Genomic DNA, 22,318 nt, shown 5'->3' on the forward strand with positions numbered 1-22,318 from the left:
CTACCATACCATCCCACTTCCCACTTCCAGCAGATGAGAGAGCTTTCTCTGTACGCTGCCCTCAGATGGTTTCCAGAGAAATGCAAAGGAATGGTTACCATAGAAAAGCAATTCAACACTCCCTTTGGGGTTTCAAAACAGATTTTTGAAATCTATAGCAGAATGAAGGCTCAGTTGCAAGAGCTAAGGTCTTGCAAACCAAAGACTTGGCATGCATGCAATATACATGCTAGTCTGTCTCTTCCCCCCTTTTTCCTCTTGTTCTCTTCTCCTTCTCCTCCTCTATCTCACTGGGAAGACAGAATTAAACATGAAGTGAGAGAATTAGATACAGCGAACGTGTCACTGAGGTTTCTGATTCTTGTGCCCTCTCACCTCTGATCACGTAGAGTTTTAGGAGTCTGCAAGAGCAACCTCGGCAGCACTTTCTAGTTCTGAATCAGAGAAGGAGGAGGTATGGCCCATAAATACCTGAGCATTTACCATGTACTTTACGCATATCAATTCATTTAATCCAAACAACCTTGTAAAGTAGGCATTCTTAATACCATTCAATGATTAAGGCAGATTCACTAATCTTCCCATGGCTACAGCTAATAATTTGTGGAAGCAGGATTCAAGAATAGGTGGTCTGGATCTAGGACCAAGGCCAACTTCCTTTACATTTCAAAAGTAGCTGCCACCCCCTCCCCCAACCCGCAGATGCACACAGCCTCCATGGTAAGCAATTAAGGATAGTAGCATCTTGTCAGGCCTAAGGAAGGGTCCTCATACCCAAGTCTCCAGAACCCCAGCATGGCATGGAAGAGCGTATGAAAGCCCCATTCGCTGCTCCCTACACCCAACCTACATCAAAGGGTTTAAAAATATCAGGAGAGTGACTATGAATAAGGGATATCAAGGTAGGGAAAAGGAAGATGCCGCATAAAAGTTATGATAAACGAAGACCATTGGAAACTTGGACAAGAGCAAAATTGTTGAAAGCTTCTACTGCCAACACCGCCCCCCGCCCCCGCCAACACATGCGCATGCACACACACACACACACACACACACACACTTTCTACAAAAGAATACAGCCTTGGGAATTTAGATGCTACCCTATAGAGAGGGCAAGGAAGAGAAAATCTGGACTTTATATCTGAAATGACCAAGAAAGTCAGATACAATTGAGTTCATCCAGAATAAAGATGATATTTTTCTGCCACTAAGCAGAACAGCAGCCCAAACAGTGTTATTTAAAACTCAAGTGACATTGCACCTGAACTCTGAAATATGTGCTGGAAATGTCACATCACCACCCATTGTGTGGCCCTCAGGAATTCAAGAGCAAGGAAACAAACAAAAACACCAATAATTTATTCCATGGTTAGGAATTTCACAGTGTATTTTACTCACTGGAAATGGAACCACCCCCATCCTTGCACTACATTTATACTTTGATATGTTTTTAACTCTTTGCAAGTTTGTAGGACCAAACTATGTGTGAAAAGTGAGGATAGAATGGGTGCAATGAATTTCAGTCTATGAACACAATATCTTAAGTTGTTCGGGGCAGTTACAGAGTCCATGTTGTCACATACATTAACTCACTGAATCATGACAATTGCTCCATGAGGTAGGCATTATTGAATTTACAGGTGAAGTACCTGAGATTCTGAGGTTAAGTAACACGTCCAAGGAAATACAGCTCATGACAAAACTGGGACTCAAACACAGGCCCCCAGATTCACATAATTTATATGTATATCACATGATATAAATAGAAACTAGCTTATAGTCACCTCACAAGGGGAGAGAAAAATTAGGCCGTTAAGCATGTCTCTCCAATGTTCCCCTTGAAATAGCTTGGAAACTGACTTCTTGACCTATGGATCTAAGCAGATGCTGGTGATTATATCACTTTTGTAAAATTAAACTTCAAAATAATATCTACCTTCTTTTTTTTCAAAATTTTCCCAGTTTTGTAAATTATGATCAACACAAAGTTTAACCATATATAGATATATCACAGGGAAAGAACCTTCACTAGATTCTCTTGCTCATCTCATCCATTCAAAGTTGAATACTTGAATATTCTGACCTTAATCTAATGAGCAATAATGTTCAACCCAGTATATGGCAGGTATAGAATTGTTAAAATTTCACATGAACTTTTAAACAAGAAAGCAGATAATTACTAATAAATATTCTGGATAATATAATCTTCTTATTGATGGGACAGAAGTGGCTCAAACTTTATAAATTAGATGTATCATAGTTGAATCCTAACTATTTCAGAAATAGGTTAATTGAAATTCAGATACACATAAAAAACATTTTAGTACATCCTTAATATTAAAATGCTATTTTATGACCAAATGCCTTTTAGGTCTTGATTGATCTTACAGCCTTAATTTCCATGGAGTAAACAGAGAATTTTTCCTTATAAGTAAAGCCTCGTTGTTCAGAAAACAGAATTTTTATTCATCTGATAATACAGTGGTGAAATGTTAAGACAGCACAACTTTGTGACTAAATGGAATAAATTTGATCACACAATGAAAAAACAAAAGAAATCAACACAAGAAAGAATGATGTATTTGAGAACATTTTTAATAAATAATGTGACAAAATTACTTTTCTGATTATTGGTTTTCAGTATGCAAAATTATGGCTAAAAATAAGAGGTTTCTTACATGAACATAATGAAAACATTAATCACATGGATTGTTCCCTTAGTACTGCACACCCTTTCTATGTAACTTTCAAATTATCTAAGTGAACACATTTAGTTTTTGGTGAACACCAGCTTTTTCTGTGTGGTTCAGTTTTGTTTGGCTTTGTTTTCCAGTGGGGTCAGGCCTGATACCTGTGTATGAATAAATGTACATTTTTTTCTTCAAATAGCACCAATTATCAAGTCAATGAAATTCATATAATGACAAAAAAGGATCATAAAAATCTACAGTCAGAGGGCATCATTTGGCAATTCAAAGCAATTAATGCCTCTCTTTGAGCTTATAAGAAAATCTTATAAGTTTCAACATTGGCCACAACAAACTTAAACCTTTTTTTTTTTCTTTAGGTCCAGGAAAAGTAAGAACCATTGGGTTCATGGCCCACAATAAAGTATGCACGTTACTTCACCACCTGTCATCATTCAAATATTCCAAATACAAACATAGAGCATTAACAAAACAGGTTAAAAACGCTTCTCAACACTTTTTTCAATAAGACAAAAAAGGTTAATAGTTACAATGGTTTACAAATAAAGTTTAGTGATTGTGCTTTTAAAACCAAAAAAAAAAAAAAAAAAGATTAAAAACAGTGCATTACAAAAACAAAAATCAAACTTCCTTAAGTGGCACTTCTGAAAGTTGAACTGACACTACCAGAAGAAATTTAGGCCAGTTAAGATAGGGATGTCCTTATTCAATTGGTCATTAAAAACATCCATTGGTTTGTAATATGCATTAATAATTGCATTCGATTGAAAAATAGAACAAGGTTTTTTGCTAGGCTTACTTATGACAATGACTAGACAACCAGAGATCCAACTGGCTTATCCCTACTTATCCAAAAGTATATTTCCAGTAAGAATATACTTCCATGATTGAAATGAAGACAAAATAAAGTACCACCAGGGGTTGCAAAGAGTATATATTTACAATGTTTCTACCCCATTCAAATCGACTTGTGGTTGTTCTGCATGTATTCTATTTTATTTTCTCCCAGCAGAGGGTGGTATGAAAGACTGACTTTAAAATCATGTGAAAATGAAATATGTTTTAATTTGCAGTAGCAGTTGGTTATAGAAAGATTATATCTTGAGAGCCCTTGCCATGAGGTTGATTAGTCAATTTTGTATCTTTGATCAATACTTTGCTATAAAATTGGCTTGATATAGAAGCAGTGCAATGCCATATCTCAGGGGCAAAATGCAAACGAACTGTTTTGTTCTCTCTTGCTGGCTGATGACTGAAGCAAGAAGTCAAGTACTTCCCTTGCTAGAAGTAAAGTGTAATGGTTTGTTCCAACAGCGAGGGGAATAGGGAAGTTCTTCATAGGGATAAGGATCAAACAACAACAATAAAACTCCAATAAAATTTTTAAAAATGGTATTCCAATAAGAGGAATAAAAATGACAATTTTTACACTCTGATTGCACTGAACATTGTATCTGGCGTCATGTGTCATCAGACAAGAGGCATCTTGAGAGATACTTTTCACATTGGATCGCACAAGCCTCTCTGGTTGTCTTCAGCTTTCAGTTTCCTGTAAGAGATAAGTTTTTGGTAAATTTCAAAATCAGTCTTATAGTCTTATATTTATATGGATGTATATGTTTTTATCCTTATAATTTGCGTTTCTTCCTTCATTCCCTGGCATATGTTAAAAAGTGCTCATGGCAACTAATTTCCTTTGTCTTTATAGCTGATTTTGATAGAAGATCCAATAGTTCTCTACAAGCACCAAACTGTGTTCTACAGAATGTTGCAGTATTGGGGTATGTGGGGCAGGAGCGAGAGGGGCAGCAGAAGGTGGATTTCTCTACTTACCCCGTCCCCAACTCAACATTATAGCTCAAATTTTATTGGTTTAAGTATTAGAGTTATTTTTGGTAACTTTTTGTCCCCCAGAAAAGTTCTTCTCCTTAAAAAGACAAGCACAACTTATAAAACAGCTTCTCATCACAACAACTGCAAGAAGAAAATCTTCTTATTCCAAAATTCAAAATCAAAATGTTTTGGGTATTATAGGAAATTCAATTAGATATTATGCCTTAAAATTTTTCATCTTCTATTCTTAAAAGTTTAAGATGAACGTTCATTTAACAATCTACTTGGGTTTAAATATATTTGTAAGAAGAGAAATTTGTCCTCAACTTGTTTATTATTATTATTAAATGGAGGAAACATGGTCTTAAAAGTTGGTTTATTTTGACTTATTGCCAATTCTATCTTGTATTGCTATCTATAAATTCCAACAAAGGAGTATATATTTGACTCAAAGAGTGTTCTCTTCTGGGAAGGTTAATGTCAAGGATCATGTTCTCATTGGCAGAAGAATTAAGGTGGAAGATAGTTGGTCCAACCAGTTAGATTAACCCCAGTGATTACTAGGGCGGCAGATAACACAGGCTAAGCACTCTCATTTACATCCTTATAACTCTGTCACCTTACTGGTTTTTACAACCTACTACAATACAGTACTATACAATATATTATCTAGAGAAATAGTTCTTATTTCCTAACAACATGTTTGCCATATAAACTTCTTATATGAATATCTGCAGATGAACATGACCTCTAGATCCAAAAAGAAACCGTTATCACCATTTAAAACATTGGAATGCATTTCAAGAAAATCATTAAATTCACAGAAGTTTAGTCTCTGGTATCACTAACATTGGCATTTGTGGTAAAACAGAAACATTTCTGTGGCCTGATACATATTTCTAAATTTGAGGCTGATTTAATAACTAGCATAATGCTGAGAAACTTGGAGAAAATTATAGATACCTCTAATTCTTCATTATCATCTTCTCCTCTTTCATATCCTCCAAGAACCTGCATTTCTGCAATATTTCTTCGACCTACATTTGCTTGTTCTCTTTGTCTGCTTCCTGATCCTCTTGATGACATTGAGCTTGAAGAACTAGGATCTCTGGGATTGTTTGATGTTGGAAAAGTAGGTCTACAGTAAGGTAGAATATCCTCTGTGTAATGAAATATAGTAAGTGCATATGAACACCATTATGCATTTTCATTGTATAATGTATCATCACTTATGTCTGTAATTTTGAATGGGGAAGCACCAGTGTTTTTGAGGAGTAAGTGAGGATATTTTATAACAATAATTGAAAAGCAGCATTGTCATGAAAATGAAAATAACAAGTCTTGTCTTCCTGGTAGTGGTTGGCATTCAGGTTTGTTTCACTCACAAGCTCCTGACTACCTCAAACTCACTTGGGACCAAATTCATTAAAAGAGGTAAACCAAAGCTAGAATCAGACAGAGCTTCCAGTTCTCTCCTTCACTATGTGATATCCAATTATTTTAGGCCTTAGTTTCCACTTTTCTAAAAAAAGTATTAATAATATGTATACCCAGAGGAGCCCCTAGTGTTGCTGTAAAAACAGAGGAGATAATGAAATCTCTATGCAAATTATGAAAGATCATTTTCAGGCACTGATAAAAACAAAGCCCAGTTTCCTCAAACTACCAAAACAGAATCAAGCCCAGGTTCACTTTCGAGACAACCTCCATCTTAACATTGTATTTACATTGTAGAACCTTGAATCTCAGAAGTTTGCCACATTGCTAGCTCAAAACACAAGCCACTCTAATTAAACACCATCTTCTGAATTTCTATCTTCTTACTGCTTTAAATTTGGTGCTGCTTGTATTGATGCCTCCACCAGTTGCTCACTTCTCTCTAAAGCCTGTTCCCTCCACTCTTTGGACACCAAACACATGAAAAACCAACTCTTCTATATTCATTTCCCCTCCCCCTCCAAATGCTTCTACTGTCCACGCTGCCTGAATGCAATCTGATTTCCCCTGAGGTTTCCACACAAGCTCTCTCCAGTAGAATGAGGAAGGTTTGCCTCTTATCCCAACTAGCACCAGTTCGAAGTCAATACTCCCTGACCTTTGCACAAAACATTCTCTTCCTGGGAAGGTCAACCACTCTACTAATGTCACCTGTTTAGTCCTCCTTGATGGCACCTTTCTCCATCCATTCTACTCATTACAACTTCTACCCATCATCCAGGTTCTGACTTGCTGGGGTCTCACAGTCCATGAAGACCACTGTTCCTGCATCCTTGCCTCATAGCACTTGCACTCCTGTGACCTGCATCTTCTGTCCCTGTTTTACCAATCTTCTTCTCTCCATTGACTGTAATTTTTGTCAATCTACAATATAAAATCTGTCTTTTGCTAAAAACTTTCCTGTTAAGCCTGTGCTCTACATGAAACAATAGCTTCTTTCTGTCCTTAATGCTCAACAAAGCTTCTTGAATTTAGACTCAATAGTGGTAGATGCAACTCCCATTTACTCTGGATCGCACTGAAATCTATGCATGCCCACATTACCACTATGAAAGAGAAAACTCACTGTTGACTTTGAAAATGCTAATCATGTTTCAGCCCTTATGTCTCTGGACTTCTCGCTGCCTTCATCTGGAAACCACTATCAATTTAAACATCACTATTCCCAGCTTCTAGTTCTCTTCCTTCCTGGACAGTTTTCTGTGGGCTCTTCCTATAGAGTGCCTCATACATGTTGATGCCCTGCAAATTTCTACTTTTACCCTAGTGTATACATATACATTTTTCTCCCACTCACTCTGGGTAATTTCATCCATTCTCACAAATTGTAACCTTTTCTAGAATGTAACTGTCACGGGGGCAGGTATTTTTCTGGGTTTTGTGTTTTGATATACTCTCAACTTGACATATAACAGGTCATTGATAAATAGTTTTGAGTGAATGAGTGGATTTAATTACTATTTTATTATGATAAATCATTAATTTATATTTCCAATTTTTGAATTATGTTGAATACTTCCTCTTAAGCGCCCTCAAACTCACTATGTTGAACATTGACTTCATCATGTCCACTCCTTTCTTCTCTTCTGGATTCTCTAATATAGTTAATGACAACACTAATTATTAAGAAAACAAACACAGAAAACTGAAATTATTTTAGAGTGTTCCCTGCCTTCCAACAACCTTCCGGCACTCTTTCAATGTACCTTTTCCACACATTCAAATGTACACAGGTGAGCCTGACTTTTAACACAAAAAAATGTTAATGTTGAATTTTCCCACTCACTCATCTCTGTTCCTATCGCCTGGTTTATATTCTCCACATCTCTTGTCCAGGTGTTGCAGATATCTTCCAATAGATCTCTGTGCCTTGAGCTATTCCTCTCTAAAACATATTCACTCAGCTGCCTTCTTATAGGAACTACAGGCACTCTATGACTTAAACTTACATTTACCTCAAGAGCTTCCTCTTTGACCACATTTACTATTTAGTCACACTGAATTTATAATCTTCTTAATGTACCTCAAAGCTTTTCATGCTGAGTTTCTCTGCCAGAACAATCTATTCACTCTTCTTACTCAAGTAAAACTCCACCCACCCCGGTCACTCAGCTTATGTGTTATTTCCACCAGGAAAGATCAAGAAGTCGTTTTCTACCTCACGTCCCCACAAGACTGGGCTAACTGTCCCTTCTCTGGACTCTCAAGTATCACAGCATCATAAACGTTATACCAAATATGAATATGTCTGTGAATCTACAGATAACCTGTCTCCAACTCTGACTGTAAGCTTCTTGAGGTCAAGGTTCATACTTACACATAAATCTCAAGACCAGTACAATGCTTTATACCACAGTGGATGTTTGATATATGTAGAAATAAATTGAACTAATTGAGGTAAATGTCAGCAAAACAGTCATTCAAGTCTAGAAGACCACTCTCTTTAATTAAAAAATGACCATTCATTACACATGTAAATCAGGGTGCCTCTTTCATTTTAAATAATGTCAACTGAATTATGAAGGTGAAAATTATAGCAATGCATAGAAACAATCATTTAATGACACATATACACAGAGTTATGGTTCAAATCAGAATTTGGGAAAGCAAGACATAAAATAATAATCTGGTCAGTGTAACTCAGTGCTCTCCATGAAATAGGGTCCCTTGTTTCTAGATTAATAGTTCCAGCAATAGTTCTTTAGTTAGAAATATTTTTATAACACAAAGGACAACTTATCAAAAGTCTAAAGATTGATAAAATAATTCCATCTCTTTGTTCTAATTCTGTATACACCAATATCTTTCCAGGTTTGTAAGTTGTTTTTTTTTTCCCTGAAAAATCCCACCTGCTTTGGAGGAAGCTTACTTGTAGCAGCAAATTGGTTTATACTTTCAGGCCACATATAAACTTCATAATTTATGTCATGACATTGTATTTATAAGTCACTACTTGGAGTATAGAATAGATCAAAGAGTCAGAGTCAGATCACATTTTGCTTAACTGATAACAAGCAAGCTAAGTTTTTCAAACTTTGGATTGTGGTAATAACACCAAGTACTTTGTGCTCATATAGTGGGGGTGTCCACCCCCACTCATCACTTTGTTGCTGAGTACATGCCTAGATTAGGAGTTCAGGCTTCCTGCCACATAAGAGAGTGAAACTGACTCCCATTTTGAAAGGACATTGCTAATGACCAGGTGCCCATAATAAAAAGAATGAGAGTTTGATGTCTAATTTTATCACAACATATCTATTAAAATACAGCAGTAGTTGTACAGGCTTCTCAGATTCATTACCCTACCACTCTTTTCTGACTATGACCAATCTTCCCTTTATTATATTTCTTTCTCCTAAATGGTTTCTTTTCCTTAGTATCTAATAATGCTCAAATACACTATCCTAAAGCATTTCTACAAATTCTGCCTTCCTGGCAAACTTGTTCCCAACCTCTTCTCTTCCCAGCCTTCTGAAAAGGGCTCATCACCTCCTTTCACAATGTCCATTTACTTTACAACTCCTTAGAGTCTGGCATCTATTCTGACTACTCTACTAAAAACAGTTCTAATACCACCCACAAATAACATATTGCAAAATCTTTAGGCATTCTCTCCCCATCCCCCACCTCCTGTTGACATCCAACTTTCAGTTCTGTGTGGCATTTTAGATTTCTTCCTGTCTTAAAATTTCCTCCTCCATTCTTTCTAGGACACTATTTTCTCTGGCTTAGAGATCTTGATTATTTTATATCTCTGGGTGGATCCATCTTAGTTTCCACTATAGAAAGTCATTCTTGTGCCTAGTCTTTAAATATAATCACTGCTGATTATTGGTGCATTGAAACTGGCTCACACGTTCTCAGCAAAAGAAGAGTAACCAAGTCTTCCCAACTCCACATTCACTGACTTCATATTAGCAGCTTGAAACCAGCTGTCTTGGGAGTAACTACCCAACAGAAGTATGTAAATGGGCACAAATTAGGATTTTGCTCTGCTTTCCTCCCAGAGAATTGATTGCTCAGCTTTAACCGATATATCACTGTTGATAATTTAGCCTTTGTAATTCACACAATTTTACCCTGTGTTGCTGTTTCTAAAATCCACTCTCTACTCACAACCTTTCCCCCTGATCTTTAAACTCAGTTGTCTAAAGTCTTATTGATTTTCTTCATATCTGTGTTCTTGTCAGCACCTTAATCCATTCAACATTGAAAATATTTTCCCTTAGAAATCTTTTCTGTTTTGTTTTCTCACATTGGTTAGTACAATTATATTCCACTAGTCAGCAGGGCCATCTAATTAACATTTGAGTAACTTCTGCTTTACTCCATAGTTTCAGTCTATTTTTCTACTTTCGATTAGTCACCAATTCCTACTGGCTCTATCTCTGACACGCCAGTGGAGGCTGTTCTCTCCTTGATTTCCCCACATACCTATTTTAATTCAGTGTTTTCCTATTTTATACCTAGATATTTTACAGTGACCTGATACTTTCATCTACTAGATTCCAGTCTCTTCCTTCACTATCGAGTGCTGCCAATTCTTTTTCTAAAAATCTGATTCTGTCATTTCTTGCTCAAAATTCTTTGCTGGCTCACCACTGATTGTATCATAAACCTCACAGTCTAGAGTCATATTCCCAGCCTTGCCAATCTGGTCCAACCACCTCTCTAGTTTTATCTTTCATTATCTGTGCCGGGCCCGAAGCAACCTATTCTCTGGTCAAACTGGAAATTAAAGTTCCCCAAACATAGGTTTTTACACTTACATGTTTTTTCTCCATTTATTTCCTTTATCTGCTATCCCCTTCTCCCTGTTTAACCTGTTGAAATCATGCTTTCCCTTAAAACCCAATTCAAATGACACCTCTCCAAGGAAGTCTTATATAATGTTACAAATTTAATTTAATTATATTAAAATTATTTGAGTACATGCTTGTCTCCTCCATTAGAGACCAAATTTCTAAATCTTATCCATTTTCATATGGCTCACGAGAACCTAACAGTGTAACTTACAAAATATATGTTCAATCTATATTTATTTGCTGTATGAATAAATCGGTACCTTGGATGAGATGAGTCTTTGCTGGTGGAAGGTCGCGTTTTGCTGCCTTGTTTCCTCGTCCTTTCCCATCATTTTGCTGTTCCTGTGCTTCTCTGGTATCACCTGGATTTGTTCTCATATCTGCAACTTGTCTTCCATCCAATACTTCTCTCCCCTTGTAGCTGCCTACTTTTCTATCTGATGATCTGTCTGTTCTTGCTTCTATAGAAGGTAGTTTGGGTGCCATTACAGGTCGTACCTCCAGCTGTGCCTTGGATTGGACAGTGGGTGACTTTATAGCAGGTGGTGGCACCGGAGGAGGTGGAAGATCTAGAGAGAAAAATTTAAAATACTGTAAAAGTCTACCACTTACACTTAAATGTTAGTATTACCATTGGATTCACACAAAATTGTGAGGTAATACATCTTAAATGAACTGGAACATTTGAAGGCAACAAAGGAACAAGAAGATCAACAATTTCAATCTATCCTCATTGTTATATGGCACAAAAATAGTGAATCATAGAGCTGGGACTTAAAGATTACCTAGTCTTGGGATAGCTAATATGGGCATATGTGCTCAAACTCTCTCTCCCCCAACCATGACAGACCTTCTTAATTGATTTCAGCAAAATGTTCCTGGTCCCAAATGCATACCCTTACTCTTCAGGCAACCACTTCAAATTGATTGAGGTTGGCACTTGAGTTGAGACGTATTTGCCATCTCTAATCTAGCCTAAATCCCTTCTCATTCTGTAAAAAGGGTAACTTGAACACACAGACCTTAAGTTTTCAACCTCAAATCTAGATGTGATCTGAGCTAGGACCAATGCCCTTAGATTCTTAATTTCTGGTTCAGTATTCTTTATATTATTACATTCTATTTTGTATTTATAATCTACCATCCATTGATGGGATTGCTGCACTTTGTATCTGCACCCAGAGGTTTTAAACCAGCTAATCTCTGGTATAAATGTAAGTTAATTTCATCTACCTATCACTTTATACACACTTTATGCACACAGTTTTATATAATTCAAAGTCTTATAGACATACCTAACAATACAAGTAGGTAAAAATTTGATATCTAGAAAATTTACATTCTTTAAGGGGTGCTACCTTTGCCCCCATGTACATTTTAGGGAACAGAAATAGATATCTTAATAATAGTTGGAAAGTTAGAAGAATATGAAGAGATTCTAGTTTTAGGTTGTTCTGCCTTTAGCATGGAAAGGTTTGAATCCAATTTGTAATAGCTCAGGTAAGTAATGATAGAGGATGTAACTGCATTGGTGGCTGTTCAGATGAAGAAATGTATTTGAGAAAGGTTAAGAAAGAAAAATCAATATCATTTAATGATCAATGGAATCTAGCAGGGAAGGGACAGGACAGAATCTAAAATGACATTTACGATTTTCACCATAGTTGACTAGGTGGATGACAGAAACTTCACTGAAGATAAGGAAGGAGGGGATGAGAAAGAGATGGCCCAGAGAGGAAGAGGAGGAGTTCAGTTTTACAAAAGTGAAAAGGAGGAGACTTTGAAGTACCTAGATAGAGATGTTCAACAGGTTTTTGTACATAGAATCTGAGTTTCAAGAGAGGTCAAGACCAGAGATACAGAGATTTGGTAGTTATCAGCATGGCTTTTTCAATCATGACTTCAGAAATGGTAATGTTTTCAGATTTGAAGAGGAATACCTAAATGACAGAATAAATTAACTAAAAAGTGTTTATAAAACATGTATTAAATGCTTAGTATTAAAAAAATCAACATTCTAAACAAAAAATATGCATTTACATTCTACAAATAAATCAAAAGTACATAAGAACTTGAAAGTACAACCCCTCGTATATCTCCATCTCCATTTCAAATACTCAATATTGATTATGTGGAAGTAATCAGTTTGCATATGTTTGCATAGATCATTCCAGAAATTATTTAGACACACAAATCAGGCATATTTGTGTTGCATAATTCCATGGAGCATCATTCACATCAGGGACTATATAAATTGGCCACACCTTGGTGGTACAGTGTCAGTCTACTCACCCCTATGTGGTGGCAAAAAGTACCATGTGAAAATATGTAGCCTTTCTCTCTTATTGACATAAGGAGAACTGCATTTTTTTCACCTGTGTAGTTGTATACATTTCCCTATGTGTACATACAGCTCTACCTCTTTTTTTGAAAACTTCGTATAATCCTCTCTTTTATGAGTATATCATTATTTATTTAGCCAATCTGTACAGAGGAATATTTAGGTTGTTTCTGTATGTTTTACCATTACTGAACAATGTTCTGTTGACCAGCATTTACATATGCCAGCATGAGAAATTCTTGAATATTAAAATATTCTTAGAAATATTAAAATATTCTTAGAAATTCTTAATATAATAGCAAATTAAGAGTTCTAGGACACAATCAGTGTTTCTTATTCTCATATTTTTTTAAAAAGAATTAATTTTATCCCTAAAGTAACTTTTTTCTTAACTAATATTATTTTGACATTACATGCTAAAACAAGGCATTGGAATTCACTGTATTGGTTTCTGAAAACAGAAATTTTGAGGTACCATCTTCCTACCAGCTATTTTACTTAGGACTCCATTATTAAAAGTGGTCTGTCCATCTTTTACCTGCATTTTGTTGTTGTTGTTAGTTCTCATGGCTCATTATGTCCTAGTTTCATATAAATAGCCTCTAAACATTACCTAAAATGGTGGCCAGAGAAAAGCCAATGTACTAACTTTCTCCTGATTCTACTAAATAACATTTTTTTTGTCTTACAACATATATTACCAGTGCCATTGTGACTGATTTTCCTCTTCACTACTTTAATGGATTTAAAAAAAAAATGATACTTAAAAAAAAAAGGTACCATCATGAGAGTCCTCCCTCATCTGCTACTTGTTTAGCAAAAATAACCAAAAAGAGAGAGCTAAAAAATAGACTGTCCTTAGTGGCTCAAAGCGAAGAGACCCAAGGCAGAGTGGTTCTATGTTCAGACCAAGCCTGGGACTGGCAATGAAAGAAGGAGAAAAGTCTAATTGAGAGCATACCTGGCAGCAGATGGAGTGAGTGCCTGCAGGCTCATTTCTGCACCATCTCCTTGCTACACATTTAAACCCCAAATTGCAAACACAGACTATCAAGCTGGCACAAAGTAACTGCCACTATCATCAAATCATAAAATGTCTGGGCTCCTCAGATACCAAAGCTAATGATTACCACTATTATAAGATCATACAAAATCTTGGGAATACAGGACTCTCGAGACACAATCTACTTCCAGAAGCTCTATGACACAGGTAGAAAATGAGAAGAGAACCCAATGGTAATTTTAAGAGTTCTAACTTCCTATATATAATCGCTTCTGTATCTAATTGACAATGAGAGGTAAATGCTTGCAGGTTTTGCTTCTTATACAAATCGGTTACCAAATAAAAATTTGCAGGTATTATAAAATGATTATTGAGTCAAAGCAGGGATTATTATAGTATGAACAACTTCATGTTTCACAAAATGATAAATAGTACTTTCACCCAGTTCATACCAAGAGTAACAAACAGGATCATGGGCATGTTATATGTATGTACAGACTCTTTATATAATCATATAAACATCATTCTTTCTGTAATACTTTCCAAATACCAACATAATGTATATAAAGTAATATGCAAAGCATGTGCATGTAGACAGTTCTGCCAGCATTAACTCGCTATGGAGATCAAACACTCTATTTACTTAACCGCTTAAAGTCCCAAGACCTTGTAATTAATGATAAATCAAGTCAAAATAACATCATTCCAAAGAGGGTGGTGAATTTATAATTTATGAAAAGTAGGGCTAGAGAAATAATGTAGATTTGGTTTTTAAATCAAGTATGTAAATGCATCGAAAGGGTTGAAAAGAGGGGGTGGGAAGAATCTATTAGAAGGTCCTAGAAATGCACTTATGCTTGGCTTTAACTTACAAAGACTCTGACTGATAAATATTCATATATTTTAATCCTACCCTTCATCTGGGTTAAACCTGTACGCAGCAAATATGAAATAAGTAAATAGATTCTGCCTGTCATTGTGACTATAGCATACAGTACTCTGTTGTGCACTGAGTACTCCCTGGGTCTCTAAGAGGTGTAGTATTTACATACAGAGTAAGGTACGGTCACAGTGCCGTGTGCCATCAGGAGGCTCAAGGGCTACTATAGGCTGAATTGTGTCCCCTCAAAATTCACATGTTTAAATCTTAACCCCTTGTGCCTCAGATCGAGACTGTATTTGGAGACAGGATCTTTAAAGAGGTAAAGTAAAATGAGGTCCTTGGGGTGGGTCTTAATTCAATCTAACTGGTTTCCTTATAAGAAGAGGAGATTAGGACACACACAGAGATTGAAGGAAGACTGACTAAATACACAAGGGGACAATGGCCATCTACAAGCCAAGGAGAGAGGCCTCAGAAGAAACCACCCTTGTTGACACCTTGATCTTGGACTTTTAGTCTCCAAAGTTGTGAGAAAATAAACTTTCATCATTTAAGTCACTGGCTTATAGCACTTTGTTATGTCAGCCCTAGAAACTAATATAGCTGTTGACAGACAAGGATCATAGTAAACTACTCTTCATCAGCTCAGACACAGCCACTCTTTAGCCTTCTATATATAGTTTACATAAGTTCTACGAAGCAAGTACATAATTTGAAGCATATTTTACAAAGTAAAGACACTACAAACTCAAGACTGATATATTATACTATATTCTGAAAATAGTTAACAAAGGAATTCTATTGATAGTCATCAAACTCATCCATCATAGTTAAGATTTTAATCATCAAAAAACAAAAATTAAAAAAAAAACCCTCCATGTCTTACGAATATGTTTAATGCATATTTAAAAAAAATTAATGTTTAGTTTTGAGAGAGAGAGAGAGAGAGAGAGAGAGCAAGGGGCAGAGAGAGAGGGAGACACATAATCAGAAGCAGGCTCCAGGCTCTGAGCTGTCAACACAGAGCCTGATGCGGGTCTTGAACCCACAAACCGGGAAGATTATGACCCGAGCCAAAGACTGATGCTTAACCAACTGAGCCACCCATGTGCCTCTTGTTTAATGCACATTTTAACAATTGGCAACTCTAAATTCTTTCTTTTCCCCTCCCCTTTCTCTTTCTTAATAAATTGTACAAATTGTGTCTGCCACTGAGTTTCTTCATGAAATAGTCTATGATTTTTTCTTCAAACAATGCAGTATAGTATTTTGAGAAAATAATTTCTGAGAAAATGACTTTGGTTTCCATGTCATAGCCACTGCTAACAAGACTATGTGCATTTCTCTTATTTGATGCATAAAAAAGTATTTGCATTTACTTGATTTTACTTAATCAATATGTATTGTGGGATATGCATAAAGTAACACACATATTTTGGTATTTTTTTCTTCATCAAATCAGAAAGTGTCCAGAATTAAACTCAAGACTTTTTGGTACAATAAACATAACTAAGAGACAGATGGTTATCAAAATGCTGAAAGGAAGTTAAAGCTAAAATTGTAAAAATAACTTTAGTCATATCTCCTCATTTTATCTATTTTTATGACTTTGGGAAAATAATTATTGGCTTCCACAAGACTTTAGATCCATGATAATTTTGCATAATCACTTTTGTGAAATAAACAATGAAAAATCCAAATAACATTTCAAATTAATGTTTTGGCTTTAACCATTTCAATGTATTTCTTTGGTATTCTAAAATTAACTTTGAAAAAATAACTTAGGTGTTTCATCATTCAGTTTAACAGTTACTATTCCGGGATGAGTTAGAATTCATATTTAATTATTAAGCACATTGAAAAAAGTACTGCAGAATGCGGGACAATAAATACAGATCACAATTTTCAAGCATAGTGTAGTTTGTAACTGTGTTACCATGCCCTTTAACTTGGCATGTTCACATTATTTAAAACATTTTGAAAAAAGCATCACTGAGCGCTAGAAGTCCCTGAAAACAAGTGTAAAGAATGAGGTAGAAAGAGCTACACAAAGCTGTAGGCCAGATTTTCTCCCTTATGTATTTAACGTAGATATGTTTATATCAAGGTTTGATGTTCGACCAGTTTTCCAGTTTTTCAGTCAGGAGCGCTCTCTCCCAGATAATAAAAACTGATAGGACAGCTATAAAACTTGTAAAATGCCATTACAGGGGTCCCATAAATGTAAAACTGCCGATAGAGTTTGGGGATTTACACCTAGTGTTTGTCCCTTCACAGAGGCAAACATTCACAAAGCCACTGTAATAACCCTTCAAAATCAGATAATATTCTGACAGCTCAGTTTCACTGACAAAAGAGTCCTGGGCAGAAGCCAGGAGGCCCAGGTGTGCCGTGTCATGCCAGTATTTAATGTAGTCTAATATCAGATAGATGCTAGTGAGAGAAAATACTCTGAATAAAGTACAGATAATAGCATGGACAGCCACTCATTGCAAAATTACTTGTGCTCATCATGCTGGGAGCTTTGTATTAAATTTTTCTGTCAAGTGGCAGGAATCACAGGGAAAAGTGCCTCAGAAAACCCTCCTTGTAACCTCGGATAAGGATCTATAATATTAGGCTTTCATATGATAATGGCAAATGATGCCCTTTTTGAAAAATTGCTGACTGGTAATGAAAGTCCTAATCAGATTGTGGTTGGAGAGGACCAGGAGGTGTGGGACAGTGTCTGTGACACCTTCTTTCCCCACCCCTTTAGTAAATGTAGCAAACTTGACAAGATGGGTGAGTCTGAGAGAATTTATCTTACATGAATTTTCAACAAAGCCCTTGGGGTTGTTTATAAAACGAGAAGGTGGCGGTTTAATAAATGCTGGGCCACCTGAGGCACTTTCATTAAAGGCTTTCTCTAGACAACATCACAATGTTTGCATTAGTCTCTTGTGCTCCCTTGAGAATACAAGCGTTACCTCTTCAGTGAGAGTCGATATTGTATGTGAAGGCATGAAGGAGATTATTCGATTTGCCCTTCGGTGCACAAAATAGACTGTAACACCGCTATAGCCAGAATTAACATTCAAATAAGTTTACTGTTTTCTATTTGAATGCCAAATTCCAAAAGCAAAGCAAAAAAACAGAGAGGATATTTCGGAAGATTTACCAGTGAATGTGATGAAGGCTGCTTCTCTGTCTTACTTCAGCTACAGTAAAGTCTATTTGCTTGCAACTACAAAAATAACCTCTTAAAAATATTGAAAGTAGACACTATTCTTAGTTTCTTAAATAACCATATCATTAGAAGTACGAGAGACGCTTAACAAAGATACCAAAGTCGAGCATTTCGATAAGGAATATGCAGCTTACCATTAATGAATTTTAAATGTAATTTCTAATGCCAGTGGATGCATTTTCTAGTCCTAGAGAGCCAGGGAAAATAGGCGAGATTCATAGATGTTTTCATGCGTTTCAATGGACTTACCATCTGTGTAGGCTTCTCTGCGCAGATGTCCTGGCTGGTGTTTTTGCTTCTTGGCTGGTCTGGCCTTCTGTATTACCGCAGCACTCATGTTGCTGTCTGTAGAAACAGGACTTGTGGGTCTTGGGCACTGGGATGCATGAAAATGTCGGCGGCCTGAGGAGAAAAAAAAAGGGAAAAAAATCAGAGCTAAACTCATCAATGAATTTTAATTATAACAATAATAATAAAAGGAAAACAGTGCAACTAGCAGCATCCCTAATTTCCTAAAAATAGCTTGAAATAAACTAATCCAGAAAATAATAGGATTTTTGTCATTTTGCTTGACCCATCCACTGGAAAAAAAAAATGCGCAGAGAGCATTTGCCAGTCTTTTTTTTTTTTTTTTAACTGTAGTACTTTTATTCTGTTAAAGTTCTTGATACCACTTATTAAAGAAAAACAGCCCAATTATTTTTCCAACTAATTTCACTAAAATGTTATTAGCAAACAAAGATATTAATTAAATTTTTGCATAGTATATTCAGTGGCTATTGCTTTCTCAAGGGAATAGCCAGACTCCTTAAGAAATTTGCATTCTAGGGGTGCCTGGGTGGCTCAGTCGGTTAAGTGCCCTATTTCGGCTCAGGTCATGGTTTCATAGCCGTGAGTTTGAGCCCTGTGTCAGGCTCTGTGCTGACAGCTCAGGGCCTGGAGCCTGCTTCGGATTCTGTCTTCTCTCTCTGCCCCTACTCTGCTCGTGCTCTCTCTCTCTCAAAAATAAATGCACATTAAAAAAATTTAAAAAAAGAAATTCATATTCTAAGAATGAACAGTACTAAATACTTCCCTTATTTTAATTAAATAGATATGCTATTCTTTGAAGGCAGACTCCCAATAGCTTAATACATTCTGAGGTATTTATCTTAAGGAGGCCTGAAATTAAGGTAGCTCACATACTTAGACTCGTCTAAAATTACTTCTGCTCTTTTCTTTGATAAGATGTTTACTTGCTGATTCTGGATACTTAAAGTGACCCTTCCAGAAACTTCTATTTTTTTTGGTAGTAGTAGAGGTGGTTTGTTTTTTTGTTTTGGGGGGGGGTTAATATTTGCAGGTACCAGTGATAACTGAATTTTCTAGTTATACATGGTACATCTCAGTCCTCTCCAATTTTCTGGCTGTCTTACAGACATGTTGTATTACAATGGCACAAAATATTTAATCCATAATGGCAAGGGAAATCGTGGCCCTATACTTGACCTTCATTATCTTGGTTTCTAGAAATTCCAGACACACAAATCCGGAATTTTTTGTTGTACTACAAGAAACTTCAAACTGAACTAGCCAACACGTCTTTTGGCTATAGACAGGCCACATACAGTGAAACCAATGTATTTAAAAATGCTAACTGAAGCATATTAAATAATATACACTAACGTGGCCAAGTGAGAAGCAATTTGATTGGATTGTTCATTCATATTAACTTCAAGTCATATGAAAAGCAGCACCCCTTCTTGAAAAGACCATTTTAACAAGCAGAGGCCAATGCATGTTTAGTTCATTATAATTATGAGTCAAACGAAAACCAGAAGTGCCACTAAATTACAATACAATAAAATATTAAACCAAACTCTCTTTAGCCATGATGGAGACTATTACAATTAAAGTTACATACCCATGAAAAGAGAGAATTAGGGCTGGGACTGAGCACATTCTTCATTCTATTGTGTAAAGCCATCTACTGCTCATAGACCCTGAGGCATAAGGTCGTTTACAGATGAATTTTTGATGTTATTTCAGCGTTTTGTTGATTTAATGAACTGAAACACACCCTTAATGCAATCTGAAAGCAGTAGTTTGGGAGGCTTAATTTCACTTTCTTTTTTTTTTTAATAGAGGATTAAAAAATAAGAAGAAATAAAAGCTATGTATACAGTTAGATGTTATTTATTAAGGAGGATAGGTAGGTATGGATAGTTATTTTACTATATTTAGTAGCTACTGAGGGAAAAAAGGGGAAATTTGGTTGAATTTCATAAAATATTAGCATGGCTGAAATAAATACATGTTCTACAAAAAAGGTCGAAAGGTATTATTAGACTTTTTTTCCCCCACAACACATTCCTGATAAATAACATATAGAAATAACTTTATTTTCTCTGAATATATTCAATAAATGATAAAAAATAATGACCAATCCAGTATCTGAAGAGAACAGGGCAAAGTACCTATGTGATAATTACTAAATTAAGAAAAAGAAAACAACAAAACAAGGTAGCAATTACTGATATGTTGTGATAGTTGTTTATTTCTGTGAAATGTGTTTTGCTGGCTACATTATTTTACTCAAATATTTGTATTTTTTTGGCTACCAGAAATTCATATACACACAATGTGTATATGAATGTAAAATATGTATATATATGCATATATTACATTCTATGGAGATAAATGTTATGTGATAAATGTTTGGCTTAAATCTAAATTCTTTCCCTTTCCATATTATTTACTCAAGGTTGGGAGTAGGAGATAAATAAAAATGGGTCAAAACGTAAGGATAGATATATGATCATTGTAAACAGACTACTGGTAATGAAAAAAGAAAACAGAAAAAAAATACACGAGCATTTGGATTAACTTTATCTCCAAGTTATTAGATTAAAATGTTTACTTTAAATATGAAACATGTATGCTTGAAAATATATGCATATTACACACATCTTTCTACCTTTCTCACTAAAGTAGTCTTCTGAGAGGGCATGAAGAGCATGGGAGTTAAGGACAAATAGCCCATTTTCCAATGGTGGCGTTTCCCCCTCTGGAAATTTATTTATTTCTCCTAGATAACAGTATAAGAGAACTATCACGATGAATTCTATTTTGGTTGCTTTTTGCACCTTAAAAAAAAAAAAAATCGTGTAACACAAACCTCAGCTGACTATAGGCAAACCTAAAGAAACCGTATACATATCTGCTATGACTTTTGTAAAAACAAGAACTTCCCAGAGAGTGCCACTCACATACAGGATTTATTAAATAAAAATAAACCAGAAGATTTAAAAAGTCTTGTCAGGAGAAAGGGAATAACTGAGTTATGTCATATTCTTGAAACTTAGTTTCCTTAGGCAGCAAATAAAAGGCAGTGGTAATAGTTGCATTTCACATCAGACGGAAGATCATAGGCGGTAATTATCAAGTGACATAAACATACCGAGTTTCCTTTTCCAACTTGGTGAAAAGTACACAACTTACCAGCGGCATCCTGCATTTGGCGACGTGCCACTTTGAGGCCAGCATACTCTGCTGCTGCCGCCACTGCCTGGGCAAAATCGGCATCGGTGAAGAAGGAGCCATCGGAAGAACTAACACTGGAGCGTCCACTGGAAATGTTGTCCTCCTCTGAGGCTGAGCCCCAGCCATTGATCATGGACCCAGTGACAGAGCTCTCGAGGTCCCCTACACTGGAGGCAGGGGTCTGCTCAAGCCCACGTAACAAAAGCCGTCTGGTCTGCATCTTGGCCACTTCCATGTCTGCTTCATCTTCTTCCTCTTCTGGAGCATCCGTATCCATATCTGAGACAAGAGGTCCTGAAATGTAGCCATAGGTATGTGGCGGGGAAATCGGTCGTGGTGGTGGAGGGGGACTCACAGGCTGCCGTCTGCAGGAAGATGAATAAACAGGTTTGGCTCAGCTCGTTATTAGGACATACACAAAATACATTATCCAAGAAATTCACGAGTACACTGATTTGATCTTTGCTTCTGTGAAGCTAATTTAACCAAGCTGGGCT

The 22,318-nt window shown here is 36.1% G+C and overlaps 1 protein-coding gene across 4 annotated transcripts in view; it reads right to left on the reverse strand.

Annotated features, from left to right (window-relative positions):
- Positions 1-2,614: 2,614 nt before the first annotated feature.
- Positions 2,615-22,318, reverse strand: part of ROBO1 (roundabout guidance receptor 1) — a 401,546-nt gene continuing 381,842 nt past the window's right edge. For all 4 annotated transcript variants that reach the window (XM_042955684.1, XM_042955682.1, XM_042955683.1 and 1 more), the window contains 5 exons: positions 21,780-22,186; positions 18,549-18,701; positions 11,104-11,412; positions 5,505-5,701; positions 2,615-4,257 (listed from right to left, as the gene is read on the reverse strand). In XM_042955684.1, coding sequence (XP_042811618.1) covers positions 4,243-4,257; positions 5,505-5,701; positions 11,104-11,412; positions 18,549-18,701; positions 21,780-22,186 — 1,081 coding nt within the window. In that variant the 3' untranslated portion in view covers positions 2,615-4,242. The remainder of the gene's footprint in view (positions 4,258-5,504; positions 5,702-11,103; positions 11,413-18,548; positions 18,702-21,779; positions 22,187-22,318) is intronic.

Source organism: Panthera leo, chromosome C2 (assembly GCF_018350215.1).
Source record: "Panthera leo isolate Ple1 chromosome C2, P.leo_Ple1_pat1.1, whole genome shotgun sequence".
In the NCBI taxonomy this organism is placed as follows: Eukaryota; Metazoa; Chordata; class Mammalia; order Carnivora; family Felidae; genus Panthera; species Panthera leo.